This window comes from Ambystoma mexicanum, chromosome 1q, assembly GCF_040938575.1.
Source record: "Ambystoma mexicanum isolate Mex_15411 chromosome 1q, UKY_AmexF1_1, whole genome shotgun sequence".
Classification (NCBI taxonomy): Eukaryota; Metazoa; Chordata; class Amphibia; order Caudata; family Ambystomatidae; genus Ambystoma; species Ambystoma mexicanum.
The window spans coordinates 631,066,474-631,088,145 of NC_090922.1; the positions used below are offsets into that span (position 1 = coordinate 631,066,474).

A 21,672-nucleotide genomic window follows, 5' to 3' on the forward strand; every position below is an offset into this window, starting at 1 on the left:
GTATTGCCTTTGTAGCAGGTGACAGGCCAGTTTGTCAGAGGATGAACAGGAAGTCCTCCATTTCCTCTCAGCTGCCCTACACTTACGTTTAAGTGTAGCTAGGTCAGAGTCATACCAGGAATTGCACTTGGCTTTGGACTTCAAACGGATCCTCGTGACAGGGGCAAGAGCATCAAGCGTATCAGAAATTGAAGAGTAAAGCAGAGACAGGCTGTGTCAGGATGTGAGACAGCCAAAGGTGGAGGGGGGGAGAGAAAGTGGCAGCAAAAGCCTCAACTGACACACGCTTCATGGGCCGGATGTCCGAGAAGGTAGGTGGCAGTGTTGGGGTAGGCTTGGCTTGGGGGGAAGAGAGGGAGATATGAGATGAGAGGAGGGAGTGATCGCTCCAGGAGAGAGGAGTGGTCAGAGGGATGGAGAGGGGGAGGTCAGAGGAGATCCAGACATCGAGTGTGTGCCCTGCAGAGTGAGTCGGGCCAGAGGGGAGGATGGACAGGGAGAGGGAGTCGCAGAGGTCACAGAAGAGTACAGAGGAGGAGCAAGGAGAGTTTAAATGTATATTTAGGTCACCGAGGAGGAGGAGTTGAGTGATAGAGGCCAGGAGGGAGGAGGAGAGGTCTGCCCACCAAGAGAGAAATGAGGTGATTTGACCAGGAGGCCGGTAGATGGTAACCACAGTAAGAGAATGGGTAGGCAAGAGAGAAAGTCTACAGACAAGGCATTCAAAAGAGGAGTAGGTCTGAGTGGGAATGATAGAGGCAGGAAATGGCAATGCAGTGGGCGAGAGTTGCCATGTATTGGTTGAAAAGCCAGGGAGAGAGGTTAGACCCCTGGGGAACACAACACGTAGAGAGGAAGATAGATGAAAGGAAGGACCCAAGTTGGACCTGGGAGGGTCGATCTGAGAGGAAAGAGGTCCAGAGCCTGATCAGTGATACCCAGGTTTTCACGGAGATGGTTGAGCAGGATGGTAACGTTGACCGTGTCGAAGGCAGAAGAGAGATCGAGGAGGATGAGGACAGAGGGAATGTTAGAGTCAAGGTTGGAGAGCAGATCTTCACGGATGTTCAGGATAGCAGTTTCCATGCTTCTGGCAGCTCTGAAGCCAGACTGGTGGTCATGGAGACAGCCAACAGAATTGGAATTAAGCCAACTTTTCCAGGAGTTTCCAGGAGTTTGCCAAGAAAGGGGGTAATGGAAATTGGGTGATAGTTAGCTGGACAAGAAGGATCAGCTGTGGGCTTCTTGAGAAGAGGATGCACAAAGGAGTGCTTCAGAGGGGAGGGGAAGGATCCAGAGGCAAAGGAGTGGTTGCAAAGGCCGTCAGCAAGGGCTGAAGCGAGGGTGTCAATGTGGTCCTTGATGGTTTTAGAGGAACAGGGATGAACCTGTTTTGAAGAGGCTTTCATAGATCAGACTTGTCTAGCAACCTCGTCAGGGGTGAAAAGAGGAAAGGACGAGAAGGATGGTGGGAGGGTGGCTAAAGGAGGCTCAGCAAGCACAGATGGAGAGGGAAGAGGAGGGGTGTGGGTGGAGAGGGTGGACAGGATGTCCTGGGTTTTTTAAATGAAGTGAGAGGCAAGGGCATTGCAAAGAGCCTGGGAGGCAACAGGAGGGGTAGAGACTGCAGCAGGGTTGGCCAGATCCTTGTAGATTTTAAAGATGCCGCAGAGACACAAGCTTGAATGTGGACTCTCTTCTTGGTGAGGACGAAGAGTCGGTATTGCCTTTGTAGCAGGTGACAGGCCAGTTTGTCAGAGGATGAACAGGAAGTCCTCCATTTCCTCTCAGTTGCCCTACACTTACGTTTAAGTGTAGCTAGGTCAGAGTCATACCAGGAATTGCACTTGGCTTTGGACTTCAAACGGATCCTCGTGACAGGGGCAAGAGCATCAAGCGTATCAGAAATTGAAGAGTAAAGCAGAGACAGGCTGTGTCAGGATGTGAGACAGCCAAAGGTGGAGGGGGGGGAGAGAAAGTGGCAGCAAAAGCCTCAACTGACACACGCTTCATGGGCCGGATGTCCGAGAAGGTATGTGGCAGTGTTGGGGTAGGCTTGGCTTGGGGGGAAGAGAGGGAGAGATGAGATGAGAGGAGGGAGTGATCGCTCCAGGAGAGAGGAGTGGTCAGAGGGATGGAGAGGGGGAGGTCAGAGGAGATCCAGACATCGAGTGTGTGCCCTGCAGAGTGAGTCGGGCCAGAGGGGAGGATGGACAGGGAGAGGGAGTCGCAGAGGTCACGGAAGAGTACAGAGGAGGAGCAAGGAGAGTCTAAATGTATATTTAGGTCACCGAGGAGGAGGAGTTGAGTGATAGAGGCCAGGAGGGAGGAGGAGAGGTCTGCCCACTCAGAGAGAAATGAGGTGATTTGACCAGGAGGCCGGTAGATGGTAACAACAGTAAGAGAATGGGTAGGCAAGAGAGAAAGTCTACAGACAAGGCATTCAAAAGAGGAGTAGGTCTGAGTGGGAATGATAGAGGCAGGAATCCACTCAGGAAAGAGTGCCACTTGCTTCAATGAGCCCACCAAGGAAATGAATGTGGGGCCACCTTTCAACACCATGACTGGTGGTTCTTCGAATGTGGAATCGGACTCCATCCATCCATCTATCGGACCGGATGTGCAGGTTGCTGATGAGCACCACACATGGATTTCTAGTGACCTCATCATGAAACGGTCTGAACTTCCGCAATGCTGCTGCGTCCTGAGTGCCATCACATCATTCACTCTGAACTCCCCTGGGAGCTGCTCCCTAATGTAGATGTTGTGTAGTTCCATGAACACACTGCCCTTTGTGGCGTATACAAGGTCCATTTTAACCACAAACTGCATACATATTAGCCACCATCCCCTCTTTCTCTGTGCCAATGGGGGTGGGTGTTTATTTGTCTTCTGACCCTCTGAGCCCAGACAATGCATAAACGTGTCCTTGATGGCCTCCAGGTAGGTCTGGAATTACACCTGCCATTGCTTCCATGGTATTGCCTGGTTACCCCGATTGGGAAGTAATTTCAGGGAGGCCCAGGTGTTGCATGGTGACGTGAATGGTTGCGCTGGTGTGAAAAGGTGTGCCTATTGGGTCCGGCGAGCAATGAGACGGCTGGTAAAGGTGCTGACTAAGACTGGTAGAGGTACACAAGGGTGTGTAGTTCCGTTTTTGTTTCTGTGCACTTGAGCAAAGAGTTCTGTTTGCGAAAGTGAGCACCAGCTGGAGCAATGGTAACCATTGATGTAAAACGCCCTGTTTTGATAGTGGCTTGAATACACAATGTTAAGTGGTGATGCTTTGCCAACAAAAGCGGATTTCAATCAGTATTTGAGCTGGTCACACACCCAGAAGTGAACGACTGCTAGCAAGAGACGTTTTATAGTCTTTGGGCAAAGCCCTGGGTGAGTGTAACTGGGTGCAGAGTCCTCGCTGAGTAACAGGACACCAGGCAACCCAGAGAGGGATAAGCAAAAGGAGGTGTGGGCAATGGTGTTGTGTTTTATTATGTATGTGCTGAAAGTGAGGAGAAAAGTTTCTCCAGGCTCTGAGAAAACAGGTGGCGGACCCGCAGAGCAACAGTCTGGCAGGAGTGTACACACGTCTCACAGGTGGGACTGCCTGATGTGGTGCTATGACATAGAGCTGTGCCTGGGGCTGGGGGTTGTATAAAATAAGCTGGGGTTGCAGAAAAGGGGTTTGAGGGGACTGGGGCCTGAGAGAAGTGGTATGATGGGTTGGGGCCGAGAAAAGGGGTGTGATGGAATAGAGGCCCAGAGAAAGTGGTGCAAGGGGATTGGGGGCTGAGAAGAGGGGTGAAAGGGCACTGGGGCCTGAGGAAAGAGGTGCAAGGGGGCAGAGAAAAGGGGTGCAAGGGGGTTGGGAACCTAGAAAAGAGGTGCAAGAGGGGTGGGGGGCCAGAAAAGAGGTGCAAGGAGGCTGGATGCCCAGAAAAGGGGTCTAAGGGGGCTGTGATAAGAGGCACAAGGGATTGGGGGTCTAGAAGAAGGTGCAAGGGGCTGGGGCAGAAAAGGGGGCTCAGGGCCTAGAAAAGAGGTGCAAGAGGGTTGGGGTCCTAGAAAAGAGGTGTAAAGGGGTTGGGGGCACAAAAGAGGTGCAAGGGGGGAGGGGACCCAGAAAAGGGGTGCAAGGGTGCTGGGGGTTAAGAAGATGGGTGCAAGGGGGCTGGTGCCTGAGAAAAGAGGTACAAGGGGACTGGGGGCCTAGAAAAGGGATGCGAGGGGGCTGAAAAATGAGATGCAAGGGGGAATAGAAAAGAGGTGCAAGAGGGCTGATAAATGCACTTATCGCTAAATTTGCCACTGCGCCACTGCATAACAGGAGCACGCTCGCCTGACTTCATGTTCGTCCTGACTGCCTAACTTCCTGCTGTCCCATCCCAGCCAATCAATGGGTGGCTAGGGTGGGACAGGAAGTCAGGCAGCTGATACAGGCAGGAATCAGGTCAGCATGCTCCTGTTGTGCAATTGGCACAACAGGAGCGTGTTGTTGTTTTTTTAACATTTATTTTTTCTAAAGGAGTTGCGGGCAGCTGGAGGGGCTGGTGGTCGGCACTTGCTTTGGGCAGCCACTGACCCGAGTTGAAGGTCAGTCCAGAGCCCAAGTTGCCACCTGGGCTGGCCCAAGCCAACCGGCTCACCTACCTCTACTACCACATGCTACCGCAAGGAGGTATCAGAAGGTGGGAGCCCTCATGCTTTGTGCCAAAGGCCAGAGGGCATATAGGTTTGCCATATTGAAACATTCCATCCCAAATGAAGTCCATGCACCAGCAGCACAATGCAATCCATGCGCCTTTGTCCCTGTGCTGCATTGAAGGGGAAGTTCAGTCAAAAATGTTAATGTCTCACAAGATGGGCCACAATAAAAAATATATACAAAAACTATTTTTTAAAGAAAGTTCCTATGTAAAATTTTGAGGAAATGAGGCTCAAAGTAAAACATTTCAAGCACTAGGAGGCATCCCTTTTGTGAAATGAATGAGCCTCCTGTGCTTGTGTTAAGCTCTGCTCTTGCGGCAATAACGATGCATTAGCCACCTACTGGTAGCTTTTGCTTATTACAGCCAGAGAGCAGAGAATGCGTTTAGGCTCCTTCCTCCCCCGTGCTGCTGGTGAGTGCTTTTTTGTGCTGTTATTTTTCCTATTTTCCCGGGCTCCCCTGAGCTGGGGAGCCCAGGAAACTTACAGCGAAAGTCCAGGCAATCATAAATACAACATTGTTGTATTTATGATTTCCGTGGCTTTCGTTTCAAGTCTTCTGTGCTCCCCTGAGCCTGGGAGACTTAAAGCAATAGCAATATAAATACAATAGCGTTGTAATTCTGATTGCTGTGGCTTTGTTTATTAGTCTCCCAGCTCCTCAGGCTCGGGGGAGCTCGGGAGACTTGAAACGAAAGCCATGGGTTGTATTTATAATTGCCTGGACTTTCGCTTTAAGTTTCCCAGGCTCCCTCAGCTCAGGGGAGCCCGGGAGACTTAAAAAGAATGTACCAGCAATTATAAATACAACATTGTTGTATTTATGATTGCTGGTGCTTTCGTTTCAAGTCTTACGAACTACCCCGAAGCCGGGGGGAGCGCATGAGACTTAAGGCGATAGTTCCGGCAATTATAAATACAACCGTGTTGTATTTATTTGTATTTTGTATTTTATTGAATTTATGTAGCACTTTAATCCAAAGTGATTTATAATTGCTGGTACATTCTTTTTAAGTCTCCCGGGCTGCCCTGCCATTTTACACAGAAAACGTAAAATGAAAGTCAAGGCAGCCTCCTCTCTGCTCTGTGGCAGCAGGAAGTAAAGCTCTGAGTAGGGGCCTTTTGCTTGATTATTGCTGCCAGAGCAGAGCTCAACATGAACAGAGGAGGCTCATTCATTTCACAAAATGGATGCCTCCTAGTGCATGAAATGTTTGACTTTGAGCCTCATTTGCTCAAAATCTTACATAGGAACTTTCTTTAAAAATATTTTTTGCATATATTTATTATTGTGGCCCATCCTTTGAGACAATAACATTTTTGAGTGAACTTCCCCTTTAAAATACTGCAGTCTTAGATGTAATAGGAGGCCTCCTTGGATGGGAAAGGGGCAGGAAAATAACTCCAGGCTGCATGGGAAGGACCGAGATTTAGCTCTGGTGAAGTGGCACTATAGACCATCATTCACTCCAGGCTGTGCAGGAGACAGCCGTGTAGTCATGCCCCGCGCTCTGGGTGGCACAGAAACCAGCCAGGTCTCTTTGAAGTCCTCTCCTCCAGTTCTGGATTCAACACCTCAGATGGTCTTATGAACAGTAACGAGGTGTTGAGTGGGACACGTGGTGCAGCCTCCTGCCCCCATGATGCAGCCACACTCAAAGTCACCTGGTAATTCTCAGATGACAGAGTGGGGAGCTGCAGGTTGCAATGGCTGGATTCCTCTTCACAAAAATGTAGTAACTCACTCCACACACAGCTGTGGTCTGGATTACTTTATTAGAGCAGCGCAATACACCCAACTCTTTGTCCAGCCATCAACCAACAGACTCGTCTTACCAAAGTTCTATATGGAAACTCCTTCTCTGGAAATGACATCACAGTGCATGATATCACTCTCAGACAAGCATACAACAAAGTCTTGCATTAAGCTTAATTTACCTGTCTCTGTGCATAAAGGATATGTCTTTACCTATAATCGGAAGAAAACTCTATGTTAGAGGTAACCCACTGTGGGACTCCCTTCCGCTTCTCGGTAAGACTATCAATCTTCTCCACATCCAAAAATTGCTAAAATCATTGCTCACCATTCAAGCCTTAGACTAACCCCTTCCTTTTCAGATCACTTAGCACCTCATTGTTTGTGACATATTGCTCCTTACAAATGTTTAATTAAATAAATGTAGGGCACTTATTAATGCCTTGAAGAGCACCCGACTGACCCTGTGTCATCCTTCTTGCCACATGCTTTCCCTTATAATAGACTCCATTTATTAGCACTATGCCACCATCACTCAACTACTTCCTAACCCAGCTTAACATATAGCTCCTATCCTAAGGCTGCTCAACCTATTTACAGGTCTTTTCTGTGGAGCGATATCGGAGCCCTGATTTAAGTTTCAGATCACCTCCACCACTGCTCTCTCTACATCTATTTCCCTTGCCACTTGATCAAATAAATGCATTACCTTTGGCATGACTCTGTCCTTGAGAGACTAGGGTGCCCTGGGGCCTACAACCAATTCTGTTGAAAGTACCACAATAGACCAGGGCTGCCAAGTATGTTGGTGCTCCGGTATCCCCTTCCGGCCTCCCTCCACCCCAGGACAAGCCATCTGTCCTAAAAGTCCCTATAGTTACAATGGGATGTCCTAAAAATATGTCCACCGGCCCCCCCATTCCCTGGGAAAATCAAAAGTAATCTCCCCTGCATTAGACCAAACTATCCTCTGTAATGTAACCTCAGGGGGTCGAAACACATGTCGGCTGTCTAGAAATTGAGGAATAAATACTTACCTTTTGAACCAATTGATTGACTGCAGTGATACCTGCTTGATATTAGTGGACTCTTATAATTACAGGGGTGTATTGAGCGCAAGCACCCTTCCCGTTTCTAATTCATATGTTCAAATATATCAAACTCTGTGGGAAGTTTGAGTGAAGTAGACACTCGCTGCCACCCTTACCATCTACGTCAAAACCCAACAAAATTTCTTTTTTCCTATACTTTTTTGGAAGATTGAACTATATAAGCACATTTTGAGAGTGGTAACTAGCGCACACTCTAAGATCGATCCCACACTAGCAATTGGTATCCTCTGTAATGGATTACATCCGGGAATGCTCTGGAGGACTGACGAAAGGCAGATGTATTCCCCCAAAAATGGGACATGGGTGAGGCTGCCAACTACATGTCAGTAATTTCATACCAACATTACCTTTGCTAGCTTCCTCGGCAGGTCATCGAGCTCCGGGGGACTCTGTGGGAAGGATGGCGACTGAGCCTTCCCTGCAAGCACATGAAACAACATCACTGTACATGTGCAGGGATGTCATTGACCTACGCCCCTGCATTCTGAGGTCACCACACATTTCTCAGCCTCTGTGGCCAGACACCTTCGTGCATGAATGGATCGCAAAAAGACAAAGCGCCGGATTCAAGGGAGAGGCTTTTTAACAAGTAATATGTACATTTCCTGGCAGTTAAACTGGGACTGCCCTTTAGGCCACTTGGGCAATACCCCCAGCGCCAGCCTGAGCGACCAGTGCGGGACACTTTTGTTCATCAAAGGGGGCAGTTTGATAACTTTGCGCACTCTGCACCCGGTAGTTTTGACCAATGTTACTGGCCCAATGGACTTTAGGACCGAGAATTTGCCTCAAATGTTCCCAATATTGCGCGCCAAGGTGCTAATGATTGCAATTTGCCGGTGTGGCCCGCTTTTCTGGTGTTACGGACTATTGGTACTCCTTGTCCGACCCTTTTGCTAGTAATTTCATAACCACTGTGAAACAAGTGATCTGATACTCCCTTTCAGCAACCTGATTAGTCAGCACTGCCAGTTGTATTCGGCCCACTTAAAAAAGCGTGACTGCTTTGTGAGTACATAAAACATGCAAGTGTGTGAAGATGAAAATAAGCTGGATACAATTCAGAACAAAGATAACCATGAGGCCTCTTGCAGAATGTGTGCATGGGTTAGAAAAATGCATCTGAGCTATGCATGGCCAAAGAGACAGCAAAGGGGAGATGAATGGGAAGGAGAGAGGGATAGAAGGGAGTGACGTTAAGAGATGGCATGCAGTGTTATGGTGAAAGAGGCGCAGGGATACATGAAAGTAAGGGAGGCGCTGAGGTGCTAGTAGATTTTGCGAGCCCTGAAGTGAGACTACCCCGTGAAGATTGCACTCATTTTCCCATAATATGCAGACAGAGCTGTAAAGTTGATGATGCTCTATGGGTCCTGCTTCTTGGTCATGTCATTACGTACTCTTGTTTTTGTATTTCCCCACTGCACATGCCGGACTGCAAGCACCACAATGCACCATGATGGGTGCCTGAAGTCCAGAGCTAGCTAGGTATCCTGTGCTTGAGATATGATATGATATGATGATATGATATGATATGGCATTTGTAACGCGCCTATACACAAGTGTTTCAATGGAGCAACCTGAGATCTCTGCAAGCTCTCATCTGGCTTGTACATGTGTGGTCAAGACCCTGTCAGGACAACTGATTTGGAATTTTCACCCCTCTTTTCCTGTTTTGATGGACGCGCACCAAAATAATTTCCAAGGTCTGCCATCATGCCTGAGGGCTGAACATCTAATTGTTTGGCTAGTTGGGAGGTCTGAGGTCTTAACCTGCGGCATAGCTCGGGTGTCTGAGCCTTACATTTTATGCAACCTGAGTGGTAGCTGCAGCACAGAGCTCACCTGGCCTTCAGTAGACGTCCTGACCTCAGCTCTCTGGGCACTGAAGGCTCCTCTACCAGCTCCTTCCTTAAGACCTCCAGCTGTTGCAGAAGATCTGCCTTCAAGTCTTGCGCTGGATCCTGACCTGCAGGATGCTGCCAAACAGAACAACAGGCACATCATGGATATTGATTTCAAAGATCAGGCCAGATGATTTACTAGGATTACAAATTAATCAACTTTTCTTTGTATGACTAATATTGACATGAACTAATTTCGAAAACATTTATCCAAACAAAAATATAAGGAATAAGTCAGTTCAAGGTACTAATATCAATCCCAATAAACCAGAAGATGAATATGTCTATGGGCCTCATTACGACCCTTGCGGAAATGGAAAAATGATGGCGGAAATGCAATACCGCCATCGAACACCGCTCGTTGCGATCATGACCCGTCACCGTAAAGTACGATGCCATTAGCGACACCGCAGTGAACGGCAACGCTAACTGCACCAAGTACGCGCACGCGCGCCTTGCAAAACCGGAATCACCGCCATGGCGCAACGGTACGCGAATTCTGACCCTAGCGGACATGTACTGAACGCCATCAAGCACGTCGTAAAGTACCATTCCGCCATGGCGAGAAATACGGCAACGCGAACCAACCGTAAATGGCCCACTGAGTGCCTGTACTCCACTCCCTGGCCTCATTGCACAACTCCTGGCAGGCGCAATGTACTCACACTATGCAACCAGTGAAATCCACAATTCACCCATGCATGCCAACGTAGAAAAGCATGCAGGGGCTCAAAGCGCCCCGTGAGTGGGCATCCATGTACGGCATGTCACCATAGCCGTACTGACGCAGCACAGGCATGTGAAGGTACAATACATCAAAATGAAAATCAAGAACACATGACACAAAACAACAGTAGTCCCCCATCGCTTGCCACCAGCGCAAGGCAACATCCAAAACAGCATCCTGAGGGGGATCGCACCAGCCCTGTACTCATGCCAGTAAACAAACCAACCATCAGCAGAAGCATGTACCACACAAGTCGGCAGAGTGACTGAGCAGCCAGGCTCATCCCAAGAGGGGCCGATGGGAGCTGCAGGGCACAGATGGCATCAATACAGAAGCTATTCCAATGGACATGACCCCAGTCCCCCTCCAACAAACGCACGCAAACACAGTCACCTGTGACCAGCCACATTCTGAACAACCCATCATTCCACCAATCGACCTGGCTGACAGGCACCAGTCGGCCAAAAGCCAATCCCCCGCCCCTGAACAGCACATCATGTAAACAGTCACAATGGCAGCCCCTATCCGTGACCATACTGTGCTACGTAGGCAAACGCGGCCAGTACTGTACCACACAACTCAACTCAGAAGGCGGAACACAATGCAGATCATCACGCAATACATACCGCCACAAAGCGAAAATCGCCACATCACCTGCAAAGAACAACGCAACACGACAAATATCGGAATACAATTTAAATGCACATCCAAATGACAAAGGCCCCACAGCAATTTGCAAAATACCACCAAAACAACCATCATCACCGAGGGCTGCATCTGCAATAATTGACCGGCTTCCACTTGTGTGACGCCCTGTACCATCATGGCACACAGGGCCTACATCAACGTTCCAAAAGGCAACATGGAAGCGGCAAGAACCGCAGGTCCGTCCCATGAGGCAGGCACTAGTCGAGCTGAAAGGCCGAAATGTTGCACCTAGCCACCAGTACAGCGTAAGGGCATGTGGCCCATTGGCGATCGTCCCATAAGATCGAAATGGTGCTCCACTGATTCACCCGAAGCTGCAGGAGTCGAGAGTAAAAACCATCTGGAGGAGTGGCGTAGAGATGGCATCTGCAATAGGGCAGGAGATACCTGTCACCCAAAAGAAACACAAATTAACCGATTGCATTACGGGACTCATGATGCATTACAATCTTCATTCAACACACCAAATCCACACCCATATGCATGCTAGCCCACTCCAAAGGAATATACACACCCCTAAATCAGTATCGAATCATAACGAAACCAATCGAGCTAAATACACCATTGTCAACGTCGGTTACTGTGCATGCGTCCGTCAAGATAGAACCCATGACATGGGATTAGTAACGTGCCTAGACACAAGTGTATGAAGGCGCGTCGAGACAGGGAGGATCCGACAAGGGCAGATAGACGTATGTCCCACTATGGCAGCCTTGCATCACATAACGCAGGGGAAGGGGAGTGAATCAAAAAACCCATGTACATGGCAGACCCTAAACGGAATCATCAGTCCATGCATCCACACATCATTCCCTCATCCCGCAATGAAAACGCATGAATATTCACTCACATAATATGTGAAACTTCCATCGCGTCTGTGCGTAATGCAGTCCGCAAAAACCACTGTGCCCCTGGCCGGATCTGTAGTGTTGTGAAGCAAGATGGATTTGGGAACGTCCTGCCTTATCGTCCACTACGCTGTTGCGCATCCCATTCAATTCATATCATTCATTGCCTGCTCGTTATGGGCCATGTCCCAAGGACATTCTACAATAGAACGTTACATTTCCAGCCAGACCTGTGGGCGTATCCTCGCCGCTACTTCAAAACCCAAAATGCTGGCCTTCGAATTCCTCACTTGCAACATTACGTCGAAAAGGCTTCTGTGAACGCTTGCATTCACAATTACATCAATGTAGTGCGGCTGTGTGTCATGATGCTAACTGGCTGCAATCACAAATGGCACGCCACGCCCGTCGGTGAAGTACGTTACTGTGCTGCATGAGGGTCGGCCATCGATCGAGCCCTACATACCACTGACTCTTCACAGGTATGTAAGCGGCTGCAATCATAGCATGTGTAACAATGGGAGCATAGCATGAAAATCAGTCAAAGTACATCACACTGCCATCGGGATTTGATACATGATTCAAATCCCAAGATGCCATGCGGCCAAATGCAGCCTTACGTGCGGGACGTGCTCGGCCAGAAGGGATTGCATCTGCCACAGATTCATTCAATCAGCACAGGTGGAGGCCATACAGGCCGACAGCACATATATTGCAGACCCAAACCCCTCCCACAACCACTCCCACTCCAAAATGCTACCGGCAGGACTAGCGATGTTGGGCCTGGGGTACCAGATAGCACTGCAAGTGCTACAACTACAAGAAGACGACGAACAACAACAGGTACAACAACCGGGCGCACAGGGGAGACGGAGGAGAAGGAGGAGGAGGAGGGCAAGGCAGGGTCAGCAAGGCCCACAAGCACTGCCACTACCACCACGCAGGCGGCCCGCAATCCCACGCCTCCGAGCCGATCCGTTCAACCTCACTGCTGAGCAGATCCACACCCTCTACCGTTTGGACCGGGACACCATAATCGCCATTGTGGACATGACACATGCTGACCTCGTGAGCATGATAGATAGCCCAACCGCCATCCCACCCCTACTGAAGGTGGTGTCTGCACTCCACTTCCTGGCCACAGGCACCTACCAGCACACAGTGGGACAGTTGCATGGCATTTCACAGCCACTGTTCTCACGGACACTCTTCCAAGTGCACGATGCCCTCCTGAAGCACGCCGACGACCACATCACACTACCACGCACGTACCAGGAGATTACCAACGCTAAAGTGTGATTCCATGCACTTGGCGGCATCCCGGGTTGCATTGGTGCCATCGACTGCACCCATGTTGAATTGGTTGTCCCACATGCCATGGAGGTCCAGTACCGCAACCGGAAACAATTTCATTCAATCAATGTGCAAATGGTGTGTGACTCCAACAAGATATTTACGCATTGTTGTGCCAGATTTCCAGGATCTACCCATGATTCTATGGTCCTGAGGAACACAAGAATACCACGCTACATGGAGCGACACGCAGGGCACAGATCCTGGCTACTCGGTGAGTCTCATTCCATGCATGACATCGTGGCCCATTTGATGCGTCAATGACCTTGCAGGGGGGGGGGGGGCTACTTAGCACTATCATTCCACTGACACCCTTTATTCGTCTCATACAGGTGATGCCGGGTATCCACTGAAGAGATGGCTCCTTACACCAATCCGGAACCCACAGAACGAGCATGAGGAGGACTACAACCATGCCCACTCACGTACCCGTGTGGTCATTGAACAGGCATTCGGCCTACTGAAGGCTCGTTTCCGCAGCCTCAGCAGGTCTGGCGGGGCACTCATGTACAGCCATGAGAAGGTTTCTAAGATGGTCATGGCATGTGTCATGCTGCACAACATGTGCATACGTAGGAATGTGCCCATGCCCCCTGACGCTGTACTGCATGCACCTGAAGATGATGATGATGATGAGGGTGGGGATGTGGAGGCACCTCAAGGAGTCCATGAGGCACAGGATGTACGTGCAATCCGACAGAGCATCATAGATGCATGCTTCTAGCAACCACGCATGGTGCCTATTACACGGAAAGGGGACCTGTGGCACTGCGTGTGTGTAGTACAGGCACATTGTGGACTGTACGCCTATGAAGGCCTCGTACGCAAATATCAATGTCCACACATGTCATTGGATGATAATGAGGTGCTGTATTGTTAATGTGATTTGATTTATACACCCTATGGACCCGCCACCCAGTGAAGCCCAACACACCCCCTCCACCCTACTACCTCCCCCCCCAACACCAGTGTCCAAATATGCATGCTGTCCGTGGGTAGACGCTATTGCAAGCCCCCTCTACGGGTATCAGGGGCACCCCTGCCCGTGGACCGCAGGTTCCTGCCAGATCTGCGTTGGGGGCTGCCCTGGACGGAACTTGCCACGGATGATGTCTCTGCCTGCTCGCGTCCATGCATGTCTCTGAGGGTTTGTGAGAGCTCCGAGAGCACACGGCGCACAGCAGCAAGTTCAGCACAAACGTCTTTGGACGTCGCATGCAGTTCCCCCCTCAGGCTCTCGGTGCTTTTCTCCATTTGTGCTCTCAGGCTCTCGGTGCTTCTCTCCATTTCTCCCCTGAGGCTCTCACTACTTTTCTCTATTTGTGCCCTGAGTGTCTCGGTGGATGTTTCCATGGCTGCCCTGGAACCCCCGCATTCATTTGCATGGTCCTTGAGTAGCGTGGACGCTTCCTGCTGTTGCTCGATCAGCAGGTCGAGGGACTGTTGCCTCTGCTGGGCCATGGACATTTGCGGTGGTGTGACAGGGGGGCTGCTCAACACATGTTGCCTTGGCACAGGACTTGTGGGGGTTGGCCAGTCGTCGTCTTCAGGGTGCCCCTGCGTGGTTTCGTCATGGTGTAGGGGATGGAACATGCAGGGGGATTGGGAAAGGTCATGGATGGTACCTACGTCGCCAGCACTGTTTTCCGTGTCGGAGCATGCTGGCATGACAGCTGTGTCACCTATGGTGCTGCTACCACCAGAGGCAGTGCCATCAGATACGTTCTTTGGGGGGACCTGTGGTGCTGGGGTTGTGGACTTGCTGGCTGCTGGGGTGCCTGTTGCAGTCCCCTCCAGTGTGCTGCCACTTGATTCCTGCTGCTGCCGTGTCTTGATCCTTGCACCTGAGGTGGAGGCTCTTGGGACGTTGGTCCTGGCCCTCTTTGCAGGCGTGCTGGTAGGGGTGTCCTGCAGCTCGTCGTTGGTATCGGACCCTGTGGTGGAGTAAAGAGGGGCGAGCGTTAGTTATGGGTCTGTCGGATTTGGAATGGCAACGTATCAAATGCATTGGGGTGGTACATGAGGCTGATTTGGGACTGGGCCTTGGAGGTGGTCTCATTTTCGTGTGGATTGAGGATGCATTCATTTGGCTGCCTGCAGTTAGGGGGTGCATGCTGCACATGTAGGGGTTGTTTATGGCTTCTTGATTGATTTGTTTGTTCATTCTGACTTTTAGAGGGCGCTGTCAGGGCAAAGTATGTATTGCACTATGGGGTCACATGGTACTGCACATGTTCGTGGTTTGTGGATTTCGCATTGTTTCTCTTGGCCAACCTACCTGATTCTCCGGATGTCGGCACTCCTTTCTCCATCCCTCCGACTCCCTCTATGCTCTCCATTCCTATGGTGGAGGCGCAGATTTCCTCCCAGGGGGTCAACTTGATGGGCGACTCTGAACCCCCCCCGGTAGCTGTGGCGATGTTCCTGTTCGCAGAAAGTATGCTGCGTACGCGGATCCGCAGGTCGTCCCACCGCTTGCGACATTGCTGTGGCGTGCGGGGTGTTGTCCCCACCGCACTTACGCGCTGTGCCACCAGGGCCCATATGGCCTTCTTGTTGGCAAGGGCCGTCCTGGTCATTTGACTGGAGAAGACGACGGCGGAATTTTCCTGTAGGGTCTCGGTGAGCACGGTCAGTTCCTCTCGGGAGAAGTGTACCTGCCGCTTGCGGTCACACGCTTTCTTGGCTACCTTTCCCATATTTATTTTTTTAACTGGGGTTGCTAACGGGTTGGGATGTGTGTCAGGGTCGGATTTTTTATGGTTGTGTTGGGATTCGGATTTTATAGTTGTGCGGCGTGCTGTTTCCCGTTCCGGCCACATGCTTTTACTTCCGTTTCCGTATATTTACGGTGGCCGTAATTTGCGGTGCACGCTCGTTACGGTGACCGCTCATTACGGTGACCGCTAAGATGGGTGGCGGTATTGCACCTGGTGCAGCGTACGGCGGCGGTAAGGGCCGTTTTGGGGTCATTTCCGCCATCGCAGCCTTTCGGATTCCGCCATGGCGTAATGCTCGTGCCCGATGGGTCGTGATTGGCCGCACTTTGCTCCTTCGTGCAATGGCGGAAACGCTATTTACGCTGTTGCGGTCCGGTCAGTCACTTTCCGCCAGGGTCGTAATGAGGCCCTATGTCTTGGGATTCAGGGATGAAAGTGAAAAATACTAGGCTAATATATTTCCTGCTATACAATGGCAGTGCACACATGCAGATACAGTTTTCAAGGGATGCCAGTGAATGCAGTAATGCCAACATCTTCACAGGCAGTTCCGTGGGCTGTGCCTGGTTTTGCTCTGCTTGCCAAAAGCATGCCCACACATTAGAATGGCATTTGCCAGGAGATGACATGGTGGACACAACTGCACACCTCTGCTGCATACGCGCTCTGACTACTGTGCCTGGCATTGATGTTTGGAGGAGTAACTGCATGCAATCGGTGACTCCTCAAACCAGTTGCAGAAAAGGAGTGTAATGGGCCTCGAATGGCCCAACTGCTGCTATCAGTGAGGCTCTTTCCTGTGGTGATTCCAGAACCATTAGAAAGTGTGCCTTACTTGGTAATTGGGCCAAGGGATGTGGGCTTACTGGTGAGGTCAGTGAGCACAGAGATGCTGACTCCATATATAAATAAACTATACAGAAAGTGTGGGATATGCGCACACATATAACGTGGAACTCTCTCTAACACAGCCTAGGTGTACCTGGCGTATGGAGTCAGAGTAATTGATGGCTGTCCACAGTCACATTGGTCATGCACACATGGAGATCTGCCACTCCAAAGCAGCCCTGCACCAAACAGAAAGGACTGCAAACTGACACGAAATATCTGCTCTCAAAGACAAAATCTCACGTAAAAGTAAACCTTTATAACTATCACTTTCCAAACAATAAACATAATTATATAATTAAAAAGCAAACAGTTCCAACATTTGCTTCTGGTTTAAGCTATGTTTTCCTTGTGTCCATGCTGTATGTTGGGACTTCCCCAAGAATTGGAGTTTGGTCCAGTGTGATTTCTACAAAGAAGATCTTCTCAATCCGGATCCGGAAGGGTAATGGAGATATGGAACCGCGACCGGGTGAGGAGCATGGGAGACGTAGAGGTATCAAACAGATCCCGCAAGAGTGATAGGGTGGAAAGTACGACACATCCCTAAACTATACAAGCCCTTGAGCAATGCTGGAGCTTGTTTGCCTTTTCTGGTTCCCCTGAAGGACTCAAGTATACTGATAACAGGTCCGTCGATATTGGCACTAGGGCTTGGAAACAGTGGCAACTGCTACACAGTTAAACATGTGACGTGTAAATACCAGCCATAGATGGCATACCTGAGTAAGTGAAAACAGCAAGTGTGCTACACAAATATTTTTGAGAAAAATATGGCCCATTTGATTGGCAATTTGACTGAATGATTTTCCATATGACTCTGATTTAAAGAAAACATCTTTTACAGGTAATGTGAATGGGGAACACATCAGATAATCAAACTCTTTAATGTCCTACTCACATTATCCAGAAGCATTATTTCTATGAAACAATCATGTTATACATCCATCCAAAATCGGGGTGCCCACAAGAAACATTGGTTGCACAGGAGACATATGTATGCCATATTACTGAAAAACGGTCTGATACACGTTCCAATATCCAACTGATAGTATAAAAATACAAATAAAATTGTATGCCAGTAATAAATGCACCCTTTTCAAATACAGTGTTTGGCGATATACGTGCATCATAGCGTCTTTGTTAATATCCTTTGAAAAATGCATATGTTTGATATCTCGGAGGGCGGGCACGAAATATCCCGAATTTATGAATTATTGATGTCCAGGGTGGGCAAGGAGGTGCTCCAACTGAGGCGGGATTGGGAGGAGGAGGCAGGAGAACCCATGCAAGATGGACAATGGGAAAGGGCCGAGAGGTATCATAAGAAGGTGTCCCGGAATGCGAGGCTACATCAGATCCAGTTATACGTCTCCCACAGGGCATATATGACCCCCAGCAATATCGCCAGGTTTGGAAGCTCAGTGACACAGAAATGCCCCAAGTGTGGGGAGGTGTATGCCGGGATGATTCACATGTTTTGGGCATGCCCGGAGGTGGGAAAATTCTGGACGGAGGTTAAACGTCTGTCCCAAAAGGGGATTAAGTTGGATGTGGATTCAGTATGGGCATGCATGTTGGGGGGTTTTGCTAGACCACGCAACCTAAAGTACATTAGTAAATTGAAAGACCTAGCCTACATTTTGGCCAAACGGAGAATCGCCATGGGCTGGAATGCAGCCCAAAGACCTAGAGTAGAGGTGTGGAGGACCGACCTCCTGAAGTGGGCAGAGGCTGAGACAGCAGCATGGTACGAAGCAGTCAGTAGGGGAGGGGAGGAGGAAGCAGGACCACTGATAGCATGGAGACAAATGGTGGCCACGATGTCGGGACTTTCCCATGCCGAACTCAAAGACGGCAGGTTGGGGAACAATGTAGGATATGAACCCCATGTAACGAATTTGGAGGTATTGAAGTAGGGGCTTGAGTTAAGGGGATGGGAGAGGGGAGGACTGTGATGTGTAACATGTAAAAGTAATGATGTGAAGCAAACATATGGAAATGTCCTACATGTTGGTCAAGTTTGGTGTGTGGTTAAAAATAATAAAAATTGTTTAAAAAAAAATCCTTTGAAAAATGCATTAGCAAAATGTAAAATACAATCTTAATTGCTATTAAATGTCAGAGTGCTACCATTTCATTTCAGTGTCCACCCCAATATTATCAAGGCATTTCTTTTGGTTGGCAGGGCAGGCTTTGAAAAAAGAATTCTTACAACAACAATCCCAGAAACAACGAACATACCTGCGATACACTGATGACATCTTCTTGAGTGGAACAGGGGGTGAAGATTCTCTTAAATTAAATATTTTTTATGAATTACTAAAATGTCTTCCATCAATGCATCAAGTTCACCATGAAATATTACAAGAGAAGCATACAATTCCTGAATACATCTCTCTCTGTTGGAAGGAATGTCCACCTAGAAACAGCTGTGCACAAGAAACCCATTGTCAGGAACAATTACCTAACCAGATGAGTTTCCACCCAAGGCACAAAATACTCTGCTGTCTACAGCCAGGCCATCAGATACCAGGCATATGTTCCAACAGGAAGACAAGCGCCAGTCATCCTTCTTGCAAAAGGGTCACTCAGCCAGACTATGTTTACAGGAAATGTTAATGTGAATTGAAAATACCCACAGACAACCTGATATCATGCAGAGACAGTATGGTTGCAGGAGACAGGGTTCTGAACAAAGATATAGGGCCTCATTACGACCCAGGCGTTGGACCATGGTGCTAATAGCACCATGGTCCATGCCGGTAACTTACCGACTCCGCCATGGCGGAATGGGGAATTACCACCCCATTCCGAGGTTGGCGGGGCGGTAATTCCCCATGCCGCCATGGCCCTTCCCCATTCCCATTTTTGCCCCATAGGGCTCAATGTCAAAGGAGAAGGCGCTAAGTACGGTACCGCTAATTGCGGTACCGTACTTAGCACCAAGGTCCCTTTGCGGCACCTTACTTTAACGGCTGGTCTGTACCAGCCGTTAAGGTCGGGTCCCGCAAAGGGACCTCGTAATCAGGCGCTAAGTGTTTAACGGCGCTGTGGCCTTTTACGGCGCCGTTAAACACTTAGCGCCAGGGTCATAATGACCCACATAGACTTCATTACACTTTATAGCCAACTTTCAGCCCAGGACTAGGAAGGCAGTCACATCAACAAAACCAGACAAAAACCCTCACAACCACCTCTCAAAATCAGCTGTTGGACACTACTATTCAGAAGGGTGAGGACACAGTACATAGACAATGGATCTTTGGGGTGTGTGAGAAACCAGAAGGTGTCTCACCCACTAGTCCCCGGTATCTGTCATCCAGGTGGCCAGGACACATCCACCGCTTTTGGATCCAGTTCCTGAGGGTGGACCAGTGCGGGAGGATCTCTTGAGTGAGGGGTCTTCAGGGATTGGGAGTGGGACACCGGATGGTGAGATGCAGTATCCCCTTCCCTGTAACACCTTTACCCCATCCTACCCAATATGATATTCAGGAACTCTGCCCCCCCCCCCTTTTACAACATGAAAATGTTCTCACGGACAGCCCACTATAAGGAAAAAGAGACTAACACCTGAGCCGTGTACCTGACATGTCTCAATACTATGGTCAGGCAAGGTAAGGCAATTATTGACAATCACTCACATCTGACTTCCCTTACACTTCCCCACATGGATAAAAGGCGCGGCATGAGAGGGCACTCTGAGTGTGGCAAAACACAGGAGCAAACAGCAGTTGCGAGACAGCAGCTGAGCAAGAGGGGAAAGATGGCAAAACCAAAGGGGATCGCAAGGAGGGAAATTCCCTTTACCTTTTCGGTGAGGAACCATTACTTTCCAGAGACCTAGAGAATCGAAAGTGTAAGACCAGGAAACCAGGTTGAACAATCCTGCATTGTGTGTCGGAGATACCCGGGACCCTCCCACGTCAGTATTCAAGTCAGGTAGAATCATCAGCCGCTGTGGTTCCGTCCTTGGCTCCAAGAACAAAGCAGCATCAGTGAAGTTAACACAGCTGGTGAGTTGGATACAAGGTTGCAAGCAGCAACATTGTATGGCGAGCGATGGAACGAACATTGTTAAAATGCATGTGATAAGAGACGCGGATTAAGTTAAACTGCTGATGAGTGATTGAACTTTAAAACAAGCTACAATACCTCTGACGGAGTGTTCCGGCACCATGTGGGCGCTTAATCGAAGGTCTCTGTAAGGTATCCAGCTAAGAAGTAAAAACAGTAGATAAATTTGGTCCGAGCCCGGCAGAGGGAGACCAATTGAAAGATAACAAATGAATGTGAATCAAAGTGGTCCTGCGACGGGTCAAGAAAAACCCCAGCACAGTCGTAAGTCTTTGATTTTGTTGAAATAGAAAAAGTTTGGAAAAGTACATGAATTTGGTCCGAGGACGGCAGAGGGAGATCAATTGAAAGTTTTGTGTTAAAGTGGGTCTGAGCCTGCAAAGTGGGAACCGGGGTGAACAGAAAATCACCCAAGAATTTGTACATGTGAAATCCTAACAAGAAAGGAACTTTGATGTTGGTCATGTTGCATCAGGCCCTCTGAAATAAGTGACTTTGAATGATAAAGAGACTTTGGCACAGAAGGTCCTGATGTTGACATTTTTAACTGCATCCTCATTCTACAGAAGTCAGCGACTGTGCTAAGCTTGAGTTTTCCACCTTATCCCGTGCTGAAAACATGAGGAAGGGAAGACAATGGCTTGAATATCCGGACATATAATTTCTTGAATACTTTTCTTTTGCATAAACATTGTTTCCCACACTATTTATAATCAGAAGTAAGTATTGGCAATAGGTTTATTAGTATAGTCCCTTTTATTTTGACAAGACACCACTAGGACTGCGTTATTATTATTTGATGGTCATAGCTTGCTCCCGTCTTTAGATTTAGAATTAGATAGGCATTTTTCAAGTCCAGTTACAGTTCA

General features: G+C 49.0%; 1 protein-coding gene across 2 annotated transcripts in view; it reads right to left on the minus strand.

Annotated features, from left to right (window-relative positions):
• Nucleotides 1-21,672, minus strand: part of LOC138534214 (uncharacterized) — a 290,831-nt gene that overhangs the window by 88,311 nt on the left and 180,848 nt on the right. For both annotated transcript variants that reach the window (XR_011284875.1, XM_069641205.1), the window contains exon 4: nt 9,421-9,554. Coding sequence is in view for 1 of the 2 variants with exons in the window: in XM_069641205.1 (XP_069497306.1) it covers nt 9,421-9,554 (134 nt within the window). In the remaining variant the exon portion in view is untranslated. The remainder of the gene's footprint in view (nt 1-9,420; nt 9,555-21,672) is intronic.